This window comes from Anabrus simplex, chromosome 11 (genome assembly GCF_040414725.1).
Source record: "Anabrus simplex isolate iqAnaSimp1 chromosome 11, ASM4041472v1, whole genome shotgun sequence".
In the NCBI taxonomy this organism is placed as follows: domain Eukaryota; kingdom Metazoa; phylum Arthropoda; class Insecta; order Orthoptera; family Tettigoniidae; genus Anabrus; species Anabrus simplex.
Window position 1 is genome coordinate 55,624,313 of NC_090275.1, and position 13,271 is coordinate 55,637,583.

Consider the following 13,271-nt stretch of genomic DNA (forward strand, 5'->3'; position numbering starts at 1 on the left):
ACATTATTCATATGGAGTGAGGCTGTTAATCGTGATTCATCCACCGGATGGGGACGTAAATCTTTGAATAGACGGGAGTAGGTTACGTGCCGACACGGGGTTTCTCTCCCTACCTCAACATCATCATCGCACATCCAGACGCGCAGGTCGCTCATGGGTGTCAAATAGAAAGAGCTGCATCTGGCGAGCTGAACATGTCCTCCGACACTCCCGGCGCTAAAAGCCATATGATAAAATAAATTGATTGATTGAATAAATATAAACATTGTCTGGAGTGCGTTTATAATTGGAAATCTTCATTTCAGAATTAGAAATCTGTGATCTTTAACTTAAATATGTCAAATTTTGTACCAGATTTTTCGTTTAGACTAGTTACATACAGTTCCTGCGCAGCTCTCTCTTGCACAAACACAGAGAGCAGTGTGCCATTTTGAATCCCAAGGTAATCGTTGGTTGTAGTTTCAGAAACGTACTGTTCGTTCCCGATTGCAGCGTTTTCATCGCATTCTTTTATAGCAATGGTTGGCTGTGCGGCTCCAAACTGTTCAAATAATAGCAGACTGGGACTTCATAAATTTTTTCGGTTTCCAGCAGACAGAGAAAGACGCGAACAATGGTTAATTAATACTGGACGTGTAGGTTGGGTGCCTCAACCAAGCAATGTTCTGTGTAATGTAAGTAATTGAGGACTATCAATGTTTTTACGAAAGGAAGACAAGAGAGTTTCTGTTCTGTAAAATGTGAAAATCAGAAATGAAAAGCAACCATTTGTGTATTTTATTTTACTCTGTGAACAAGATGTGAAAATTAGGCGCCATTATCGAAGAACAGTTTCAGTGGTTGAGCAAGGCTGATTGGTTAATTGTAGGAACAATGGCGGCTTGGTGTGGTTGATGTAGCACATGGCTTTGTTTTGTTTACAATTTTTCGTGATGTTAACCTAGAACCAAGAACTTATTTTACAGTTTGTACGTTAATGATTGAAGGATATTCAACACTGTACAGTGTTTCGCATCCTTATTCACACATTCACGTGCATTCTTGTTTAAGTATCTTATTCAGCGGATAGTTGAAATATGATGAAATGGGTCGTTCGTGCTGTGTACCAGGGTGCAAGTCGAACTATTATCAGTCAGTTGTTACGGTTTTCGCTTTACCGAAAAACCAGTCATTAAGGGAAAAATGGATAAAAAATATACGACGTTATGATTTTGAATATACGGATAAAACAGTTGTGTGTGCCAAACATTTTGAACCCCAATGCATAATACGTGAAGATATTTTTCCAATTATAGACGGTGAACCCATCCGTGTTCCGCGAAAAAATCCCAAATTATCATGTGATGCTATTCCCACAATATTTCCCGATGAATCTGTTGTATCTCGACGTAAAAAGCGTATACCAAAGACATGTGATGAGAGCCAATTTCAAGAAGCATTACAGGGACAGAAGGAGAATCATGTTAAGTTATGTAAACAGAATGGAAGTTCGGAAGCCTCCGGTACGGAGCACGTTACTCCTGAAGTTCCCATGCCGAAACGCAAACGCAAAAGAAGTGCTAACTTGAAGTTAGACAGAAATTTCAAGTTAGGCAAGTTGGTGAGTTATGATATAATTCACAAATCATTTATAAAAATACTTGGCTTAAATTAGTTATTTTATATTCATTACATAAACTAAATTTTGCTATAACCTACTTCAAAAACTAGATTAGAAGTGGATATTTTTCCCAGTTTTTGATCTGGCTTGTGATTTGTTATTAACTGTTTGTTGTGCGTAGGCCTATATGTTTATCAAAAGTGATTTGGGTGTAATTCTGTTTAGTATTCATATTACTTTCAAATCAAAACCAGAAGTCATAGCAGTGTGAAGTGCTAATTCTTTATAAAAGTTCCTTCATTTAATATAGATATAGCTTACTTATGAAAAATGTATTAATTATTCCTCTGAGAAGAATGATTTGAAAGGATTCATACGCTAAGAACTCGATCCCTAACAAGGCCCGAATTAAGGGCGCCTGGCGCCCTGGGCACAGCTGATTTTAGCACTCAATCCTGGAAGTATAGAGGGTAGAAAATAAACTTGATATTTAAGGATTAAAATTAGTTGATTATAATCTACAAAATCAGCATTTGTAAGGTCAGATTTGTAAGCGAATTGTAAAAAAAAAAAAATCTTAAGTTTTTGATCTAGGAAATAATTAGGCCTAAATTAGTCTATGTAAATAAATTAACTATGACACTAATACTCATTGACTTGGAAAGATCCTCCAGGATTGACAGTATATGTGAGTAGCGTAGGAATTTTGCCCAGGTATTTTTGTTGTTGTCGCATCATTTGTGTGTCAAGTCGGTGAGTTACCTAAACAGTGATACTATGGTAAAGTACAGTACAACTTCAGTGTGTGCCCTATGTTGGGACTAACCACCTCTCAGCTTGTCATTTCATATTCTAATAACTCAAAATCTGTTATCTAGGGTTGGGTAAGCTTGCCTTTTACCTGGGAAGCCTGGGTTGGTTTGATTCCCAACCAGGTTCTGATCATCGTTGCCATAAGACCTATCTGTGTCATTGCGACATAAAGCAACTTGTAAAAAACAAAAGAGTTCTGATCTGAGGGCTGGATTGAGTTCCACTCAGCCTATGTGAGAATAGTTGAGGAGCTATCCAACTCTGAGATAACTGTCCCAGTCTAGAAAGCCAAGACTCAGGTCGTCGGGCTGGGCAGCATTCGCTAGGCAGACGTAGGCCCGTTGGGGCTGTAGTGAAGTGTTGTATGTTTTTAATTTAATAGAAATGAAATATTCCAGGAGTATTCCCAGAATATTTTTGTAAAATGATTATATTTTTCAGACTTAGATTATCCTGATATGTTTATGAAATGTAGTAAATACATTAGACTCATGATTATCTGAGCTAATTTGAACCGAGACAACCTCGGATACAGAAAAACTCTGATAATACAGAGATAATATGTTAATAGGTCGTAAATGATGAAAAATGCTTAAAACTGTATAGTAATAGTGTATTGCAACATAATTCTGTAAAATTTACATTGAATATGTTTTACAGTTTAATTAATAGTTGAACAGATTACTGGAACAATATTAAATGATAAGATTACTTGCCTCTCATAGACTTAGACGCTGCGATGTAACACCAATAGTGTAAGGGCAGGGTATGTCACATCCCTGGCGCCATGGCACCTACCTTTTCGAGCTGAGTATAACCTCCACCTTTATATATTTAATTCCCGTTTCGCTGTCACTGAACTATTGCAAAGTGCATGTAATAATACACAACCCCTTGACACTCCATATGATTGAATAAGACAATGAGGTTAGGTAACGGCAGGGGTCTTCGTTAGTATGGGCGATTTCTGCTTTGATATTTTATTCCCATTTTAAATAATATTAAAGTCCGCTTTATATAAGTGAAATGGAAGAAAAATTAAAGTTAAATTATGAATGTTTGGGTAACACCAATATAAATGGTCCGTTTTTGGACATTATAGATTTTCCAGCTAACTCATTCCTGGTTGCCAGCGTTTCGCCCCCATGTGCTAGGCTGGGCTCATCAGTTGGTACCTAGCACACCTACCAAGACACATGGCTAGCGCATACCGTGGAGGCCACTGCGTAGGCTAAATCTAGCCACCGGCAGTGCCAATGCACTATGGGAGACTTTGTCTCATTACCAAAATATGATGCCTGCTTGGCCATCAGATGATACAGATGTTGATTCCCATAAGGAATCTGAAATATTTGTTCCGAATGAGTAAATTTATAATACCAATATAAATGGTCCGTTATTGGACATTATAAATTTTCCAGCTAACTCATTCCTGGTTGCCAGCGTTTCACCCCCCGTGTGCTAGGCTGGGCTCATCAGTTGATACCTAGCACACCTACCAAGGCGCATGGCTAGTGCATACCGTGAAGGCCACTGCGTAGGCTAAATGTAGCCACCGGCAGTGCCAATGCACTATGAGAGACTTTGTCCATTACCAAAAATTGATGCCTGCTTGGCCATCAGATGATACAGATGTTGATTTTTTTTATAGGTAGATAGATAATATTTTAGCTGTAAGTTATCAATCCTTTTTCATGTCAGATGAATATAAACAAAAATTAAAATCCACAGCCTGTTTCCAGTCATTCAACAGGTCAGGAATGGAATGAATGAAGCCCCCACCTAGCGGCGAGGATAGGAATTGTGCCGGCTGCCGAAGCCTGTTACACTCTTCTGGGGCAATGATTAATGAATGACAGATGGAATGAAATGATATTGGAGAGTGTTGCTGGAATGAAATATGACAGGGAAAAGCGGAGTACCCAAAGAAAAACCTGTCCCGTGTCCGCTTTGTCCAGCACAAATCTGACATGGAGTGACCGGGATTTGAACCATGGAACCCAGCGGTGAGAGGCCTGAGCCACGGAGGCTCCAATATAAACAAAGGAATTGTAAAATTTGGTGTCGTTGATTACAATATTCACTTTCCTATGTAGGCCCACATTTTACAATTTACAAGTTTCATAAAACAACATCAAAATATAAGTATGCAGCTCGCTTCATAAATTTGTATACAGTGTTGCATCTTATGTAGTTCAGCGTCCTGCTGTCTTTACATTTTGTGGTAATCTGTTGTAGTGTATAAAACTATAAAATCACAATACCTATGGCCTAGTGCTATTACTACCTTGTTTTATTTTTCAGAAGGCTAGACATCAGTATGTTAACGATGTGAGTACTAGAAAAATTACCTGGCTCCTGGGTGTGAGTGCTGACTCCTAGATTAAAAACCAGTTGTCATGGCCTGGTGTAGGGACAGTAGATCAAGCAGCATAGACTCTTCTTACTGTTCAATGTAGGCTATAGAAGCTGTGATCACCCTCAGAGTCCCTCAGAATCATATTTTCAACGTGCTCTCATCGGTGTCATGCTTCTCATAATTTTCTCCAGGGTTGATGACCAAATCAACAATAGTGTCGTCATTGAGCTCCATTTGTTAATCTTGGTTAGACCACTCAAAGACATCTTCATTTTCAATTGGCGTTTACACTGGTAACTCATTAGCTAGCTAGATGAGTTGAAAGACATTTACATTGTCTGATCTCGTCAAAACAGATTTTTCCACTATCTCCTTAAATTTTGAGTTCTTGAAGAAGCCGCTACAAAGTCTGTTGGCTTCTGGGTGTGAAGGCATGTTGTCTAATAACAATGCCACTTTTCTAGAGACCTTTATTCTTATTAATGCCTCAACTACAGGAAAAAATTCCTCAAAAAACCATTAATTAAAAAGTCTGCTGTCCATCCATGCACTTTCTTTATACCTATGCATGGTGGAAAGACAATTGACATTAATGTTTTTAACCCTTTGTTGACAGACAATACTTTTAAGTACCAAGTTATATTATTGCATGTAAAATATATAGTTCACTTCAAAATACGTAGTTGACCGAAGGTACGTTTAAGTTCCATGTTTAAGGATCATGGAAAACTTATTTATAGATTGATCATACTGTTTGTGTGTTTCATATTTCATCTGTTTATTATCGATGCAGTGTTCCAGATTGAGTCGTTCAAGTGTGACAATAGTAGTGCTCATTGGATTGTTATAAACAACAAATAAGGTTAATTATTGGTCCTAAAATGTGCTTTATGAAAGTGTTTTGTGATTACTGTAGCAATTTGAGTGGATAGACATATACATTTAGTAACATTACCATAATTGTATCTTGGACTTATAAGTACCGACGGGCAACTAGGCATACTTGCCTATAGTCCAATCATAACCTAATATCTGATTTGTTAGCTCGTGCTATAAGTGTACAACTTATTTTTCAGAGCTTGCGATGTCTGCTCACAGGCAAATTTATGTAGATGAGAAAGAGATAAAAGAATTACTGGATATTCCATTGGATAATGATGGCGACACAGACACTGAATGATATAGATGTTGATTCCCATAGGGAATCTGAAATATTTGTCCTGAATGAGTAAATTTATAATACCAATATAAATGGTCCATTATTGGACATTATACATTTTCCAGCTAACTCACTCCTGGTTGCCAGCGTTTCGCCCTCGTGTGCTAGGGTGGGCTCATCAGTTGGTACCTAGCACACCTACCAATACGCTGGCTAGTGCATACCGTGGAGGCCACTGCGTAGGCTAACTGGAGCCACCGGCAGTGCCAATGCACTGAGAGACTTTGTCTCATTACCAAAAATTGATGCCTGCTTGGCCATCAGATGATATAGATGTTGATTCCCATAGGGAATCTGAAATATTTGTCCTGAATGAGTAAATTTATAATACCAATATAAATGGTCCATTATTGGACATTATAAATTGGTGTGAGTTAGCTGGAAAACTTATAATGTCCAATAATGGACCATTTATATTGGTATTATAAATTTACTCATTCAGGACAAATATTTCAGATTCCCTATGGGAATCAACATCTATATCATCTGATGGCCAAGCAGGCATCAATTTTTGGTAATGAGACAAAGTCTCTCAGTGCATTGGCACTGCCGGTGGCTCCAGTTAGCCTACGCAGTGGCCTCCACAGTATGCACTAGCCAGCGTATTGGTAGGTGCTAGGTACCAACTGATGAGCCCACCCTAGCACACGAGGGCGAAATGCTGGCAACCATGAGTGAGTTAGCTGGAAAATTTATAATGTCCAATAATGGACCATTTATATTGGTATTACAGACACTGAAAGCGATGGTGAAGAATTTGGACCTGGCGTGAATGTATTTGGTCGAGTATTTCGGTAATTTTGGAACACGCTTGATGTGCGGTTTGTCAATGCATATATCATTTATAATGGACTGTTTGAGAAAATAACATTGTTACAGTTTAGGAGATCAGTAGCTTGCGGAATAATGGAAATGAAGACAGTGCTACCATCCAAGAGACTGTCAAACATACCGAAGAGGGCAAGTCCACAACAGCAGCCTATTCACAACAAACGTCGTCGTAAAGCATGTATTACTGTGGCCAATGCATTCGTCTTGTAAATCGTGGAGCACATTTGGTCAAATATTGAAGTACATGAGGCAGATGCGAAGTGTGCTCCAGTATACAAATTCAATCAATTCTCAGTGCCCTTTTTGTGGCATTTTTCTCTGCTGCAATGAGAAGAACTCTTTTGCTGAATATCATTGTGTAGATTTATAATTTGGTAATTGTTAATGAGAATGCCAAATAATTGAGTGCTGATTCTGATCAGAAAATATAGCTCTTATGACACTACAAGTCTGATACAATTTTGAGTTTTACCATCTGGTATTTCTTTTTTTATTATTTATTTTTATTATTTTATTATTTGTTATTATTTTATTTTTTGTTATTATTTTATTATACAGCTCACAGTGTAAATACGAATTAATAATACAAATATACTTTGTGTATACCAGATATTGTAAATTTTTAATTTTGTTTGAGGTCACCATTACCTTCAGTTACCTCATTGCTTGACGGTACTTATAAGTACCAATCAAAAATTTTCCAAAATTTGTTGAGGTAAAATTTTCTAAACATCAACTTACTTCTTTTGAGCTCCCTTGATGAGAATTTTACAGGAATTAATATAAAATATTGAATATTTGTAGCCTTGGGCAACAAAGGGTTAAACGCTCTGAGGTGTTTGACTTTCCAGTCAGGCAGAGTCTTAACTTAAGGGAGTCGGATAGGCTGGCACAGGTTAAAATGGTCACTCCTTTATCTTTTTGAATTCAGGAGAGATTTTCTTCCATATTATCTGCCAAAATCTTGGTATGTTGCATTCTAAAGGACAGCCCGGTTCTGTCACGGATGAGGGTTTGATCAGTCCGTCCATCACACAAAAGAACAACTTTTGTTTTTGTTTGAAATTCAGCAACTTCAGATCAATTACCTGAAAGATTTTCCCTAGTAATGTTGAGCTGTCTAATGCCGTATCTCTTCTTCTATCTATCTGCCCACCCATTCATCACTCACGAGAAAACCTTCTTTGCTGCCCTGAAATACTTTTTTGATTTTCCATTGCCTTAGGTCGCACCATAGGACCACTTATTGGATTTCCCGCGCTTCACGAGTGTAAAATCCACACAAGTAAAACCTCAGATGTCTGCTTGTGTTAATCTTTCCTCATCGTTGTGCTAAACCACTGCCCCCCTCTCACACTTGACTCACTCACATTTCAATGTCCTTCTGCCTATATCTCAATCGCCAAGAGTCACTTCCCTGACTCCGTAATCAGCAGCGACAATTTAAATAGCCTCGGGTTTGTCTAGCTTTTTTTATTGCATTGAATTTTATTTCCAGAGAAACCACACACCTTTCCCATTTGCCAGTAAATGCAAAATGCAAACTCATGTTCTCATACTGAGATGGTGCAACTCTTTTCAGGCACACCCCCAATGGAGGTGAGCTGTATGTACCATTTCAACCATATAGCAGCCCTCCTGTCATTCTTAAATTTCTGGGAGTACCGGGAATCGAACCTGGGCCCCCAAGGATGGCAGTTAATAACACTAACCATTACGCTATGGAGGGGGACTGTTTGCCAGTCATACTGCACTGCTAGCCTAGAATAGATCCACACAGATTTAAACACCATTGTAACAATCGGATACACCAGTAATGCAGTGGGGATTTGACTCCAACGGAGAGTAAACAAATATAAAAGAAGCACTGATAATAAAAAAAAGGTATGTTTATTTTTTTGACAACTCCCATGGTCAACTCGGAACCTTGATTAATCGTGAGTTTACTACATTTATTTTCAGTTAATAAGTAGCCTAGTAGTTTCAGTGTATGGAACCCTCAAGAGGATTTCTCGATTCAGGTGCTGGTAAAGTTCTAGTGGTAAGCAGCATGATTTGTTCTCAGTGATTTCTGACAAATGAGTACTGTTACAAATGTGTTGTGAACTTTTGACTGGGAAAACTTACAAGTAAGGAGACGAGCTGCTTGACTAAATGGTATGTTTTGAGCTGTCAGTGGAGAGATGATGTGGACTGACATTAATAAACAAATAAGCTTGAGTGGAGTTTTAAAAGTAGCAAACATCGTAGTATGATGACAAAGTTGGAATACAACAGGACAAATTGGACCACATTTATAGGGAGAGGAATTAGGGATTAAAATAATTTACCAAGGGAAATTCTTTAAAATCATTTAAGAAGAGACTGGGTAAACAACTGATAGAGAATCTACACCTGGGCAACAGCCGTAAATTCACATCAGTAGTGATTGATTGATTGATTGATTGATTGATTGATTGATTGATTGATTGATTGATTGATTGATTTGGCAATTTTCTCAGCAGAGTTGAAGAGCACAAGTCACTGAATCTGGTAAGTGGAGTGATCTCTCACTCCGACCTGATCTTGAACAATTACGATGAGCTCATGAAAGACATGAAAAAATCATGGCATGATTCACGTCATTCATACATGCGCTGAGTCAATGTTGAAGACTTCTCCACTGGTGCCTTCATTTTCTCCTTTGAGCTGTCAGCTTTACTGGAGAAAGTCAAGGTTACCTGTCTTTGTGATGTTTTGCATCACTGACCAACACCACAAAGAATTAAACCTCGAAGGTGAGGCCTGCCACAGATTCGACCAAGAAAAAAAAAACTTAAGCCAGCAAAGGAATCCAAGCTGGCGCTGCATGGGAAGAAGGTTAAGTTCATCTCTCCTAAAAGGTTGGCAAAAAGACTCTTCTAAGCCGGCGGAAATAGCTTTGTTGGTGAAGCGCGGCCCGCCAAGATGACGTTTCAGTTGCCAAAAAAGGTGGAAATCACATGGAGCAAAGTCAGGGCTATTTGATGGACGATCCAAGACTTCCCTCCTGAAAGAGTCAATCAGTTCCCGAGTTGGGACAGCAGTGTGAGGCCTTGCATTATCGTGAAAGAACAAAGTTGCCTTTGTCAGCATGCCATGTCTTTTGTTCTGAACCGCATGTTGGAGTTTGGTCAAAGTTGTGCAGTAGGCTTCTGTGTTGATCGTTGTTCATCGTGGCATTAAGCCCACTAGCAAAATACCATTCCTGTCCCAGAACACAGTTGCCATGACCTTATGCTGTGACAGCATTTGTTTTGGTTTGACCTTGACAGGAGAGGTTGACTGTTGCTTGGATTTAGGGGTGAAATGGGATACCCATGTTTCATCTGCTTTGACGATTCATCTCAACGTGTCATCCCCTTCTTGGGCATAGCGAGTCAAAAAGGTGAGGGAACTGGCCAATCTCTTTCGTTTGTGGTCTTCTGTGAAAAGTTTGGGTGTCCATTGAGAGCACAATTTCCTGAAGTTAGGTTTTCAGACATAATTTTGTACAGTACAGATCTAGACACTTGAGGGAAATCCATTGAGAGAGAGGTTATCGTGAATCTTCTGTTCTCATGAATTTTCGTGTCAATTGCGGTCACCAAATCTTCTGTGATCACAGATGGTTAACTTGAGCATTCTTCGCCATGAACATATTCATGGCCACTTTCGAACTTCTTTCTTTTTTTCTTTTGGGAAGCTACTGCACGTAACCACACAGTCTGGCATTGTAATGTCTGGGAAGGAACTCACTGCTTCGAGTAAGAAAGGCAGAGAACAGAAATTGACTAGCGCAATGCAAAAAAACAACGGGAGCTCATGAAGAAAAATCAAACTACACAGCCAGTGCCTAACAGAACAAATGTGTGTCAAAAATGTGGAAAAATCTGCAGTTCTAGGATTGGCCTCTACAGTCACTTAAGATCTCACAAAAACTCAGTTTTTCAAGAAGACAATCATACTTGCTAACGAGGGATAGCCCATCACCCATTTTTGCACTTTACCTTCACTCTTTGTGGATTGAAATTCCAGACTGGATTAATGCCGTGGCAAGATTCGTTCTGAACTCGTGCCATGACCACTGCTTTTCAGATCCTGAAGTGAAGGTGTGTATCAGAATAGTTTGCTTCAGTTTTCACTTTGCTGTTCAGGATCTACTGGTTTATTCTGTTTCTTTCATGCTTGTCGTTATTAGAATGAAAAATTATCACCATCATCACCATAATCATATCAGTTTTAAGCATTTCATCAGAATACTGAATGCAAATAGAAGTGCACCTCTGGTCGGCATGTGCAGGAGGGATGGAGGGCCAGCAACATTGCAGTCAGCGGAGGAGTAAAACAGACACTGCTCCTCTCCTCTCTCTCTCTCTCTCTCTCTTACGTGCCTGGCTTAGTGGTGACTGCTTAAGTAAGGGCAACCGTTGCCTAGCCTGTGCCACCTACCCAGGTCACAGCTGTGGCTACAGGTAAATTCACCCATTTTCCATCAGGTATTTTTTTTTTTTTACTTTAAAGTACCCCCGTGTAATCCAGCATAAGGACTACCAAAATTACATGCCTGAAATCATGATAGTGCAAAAGGTTGGCACTGTACTTACTTATACTTTTGTACTTTAAGTGTGGAGTTGGTGTAACTGTCCTTTAAGTAAGGAGTCTTTTGTATTTGAAAAGTTGTGCGATTAGATCTGTCTACAGAGGTAATGAATCTGTTATGTTTCAGGTGCATTTTGATGAAAATCAGTTTGAATCACATCGATTAGATGGTCAACGTAAACTAAAACCGTTTGCTGTACCAACCATCTTCAGTACTGTTGGCCCAAATGATGGCCAAATCAATGTAGAGAGTTTGGAACAACATGAACCAGAAGTCACTTTTCATAAACAGGTAAATTTAGTAACAAGTATAGGGATTTTCTTCACAGAATGTTATATTTCAGATGTTGTAAGTAATCTGGCTGCTTTCACAAATGTGGGCCAAGTATGAACGATGCTTTTGAAACTAACATGGTATACTTTAATTCTTGTTAATGTGGCAACAGTGTGCTGCTGATTGGAGTGCTCAGGCACGCTGTACACTGCACGGTTTGCTCTACACCCGCTTCTCTGATTGTTACTACAATGGTTGAACAGGGGTTGCATATGTCTGCAGCGGAGTGCATTGCTGTTGTTGTTATTGTTGTTGTTGCTATTATTATTATTATTATTATTATTATTATTATTATTATTATTATTATTATTATTATTAATAAGGAAATTTTGTGGATCACAGGGGTGTAAGAAGCTGCCGAGGTGAATGGGCGGACAAGGAATTAACTAGAGCATAAGTTTCTTTCCTTTTTGAGTTTAACACATTGCTGACCGGATACTTGAGCTTGTCACATACCCTGTGGACCGGACATTTTTCTACTAAGCATACTAGGGTGCACGTGATTATAAAACTGTACATAAATATTAAACCTGTCAAGATTTTATCTTTAAAGTTGGTGGATCTGCCTTTACAAAACCATCTTCAGCGTCAATTCCTAAAACATCGTTAATGTTTACATCGTTGTCGTCATCAGAGTCAGTTGAATAAATAAGCACACTACGTAAATTACGGCGTGTAGAGGCTTGAATATCACTTCCACTATCACTCTCACATTCAGTTTCCACTAATTCATTATCACTATATCCATTTGAACGATCATCGGCATATAATTCTTCTAAAATATCGTCGTCAGGTAACACCGTATTCCGCGGGCACTCCATTTTGTCATTGACTGAACCGGCAGAAAGAAAGTCGACGTTTCGAAACTAAATCAAAGAATAAAAGAGGCCTTGAATAGAAAAGTGGCAGATATACATCTACGATTTATTCTACTCAATGTGCAAGTCCAAAATTGTTCAATATAGGGTCAAGAGATGTCACATTAAGACCGAAAACAATGTCGTGAATAAAACCGAGATTTCTCGGGGCCTGTCACCTACCGCTGGCGAGCGCACTACGAGATTTCTCGGGGCCCATCACCCATGTGTTAAAATTGGATAGATAGGAAATTTAGAACAAATAACAGTTAAATAGAATAACAATGAGCTCATCAGCTCCAACAATGAAGACTTAAAGTCCAGAAAACAAAATATCAGGTACAACTTGAGAGAATTACCAACTATGATAATATACAAGGGATTAGCATATTAGCTCTGAATAGGTACACTGTTTTATAAGAGCATGTTTGCTCCATTAATTTACTTAGCCTAAGAGTCTGAGATACAAAAGTTAATGTAGTCCAGCCTCTCAGAGGCATAAGTTTCTTACAGTGCACAAGGTTAAACCTGACAGTCTTCAAATAAGGTATTTACAGTCACACAGCCCTGGTTTGGACTTATTTTCTGCTCACCAGTTTTTCACTTTCTTTTCCAGAAACATAAACAGGGGCAATGAATGCCCATACTAAATTACCTTA

The 13,271-nt window shown here is 38.8% G+C and overlaps 1 protein-coding gene across 2 annotated transcripts in view; it reads left to right on the plus strand.

Moving 5' to 3' along the window:
* The first annotated feature begins 487 nt into the window (after window positions 1–487).
* LOC136883495 (uncharacterized) overlaps window positions 488–13,271 on the plus strand; it is a 63,478-nt gene continuing 50,694 nt past the window's right edge. The window contains exons 1-2 of one of the 2 annotated variants that reach the window (XM_067155845.2): window positions 488–674; window positions 11,549–11,713. In XM_067155845.2, coding sequence (XP_067011946.2) covers window positions 519–674; window positions 11,549–11,713 — 321 coding nt within the window. In that variant the 5' untranslated portion in view covers window positions 488–518. Of the gene's footprint in view, window positions 675–754; window positions 1,601–11,548; window positions 11,714–13,271 lie in introns of those variants that run through there. The other variant, XM_067155844.2, reaches the window with a different exon arrangement.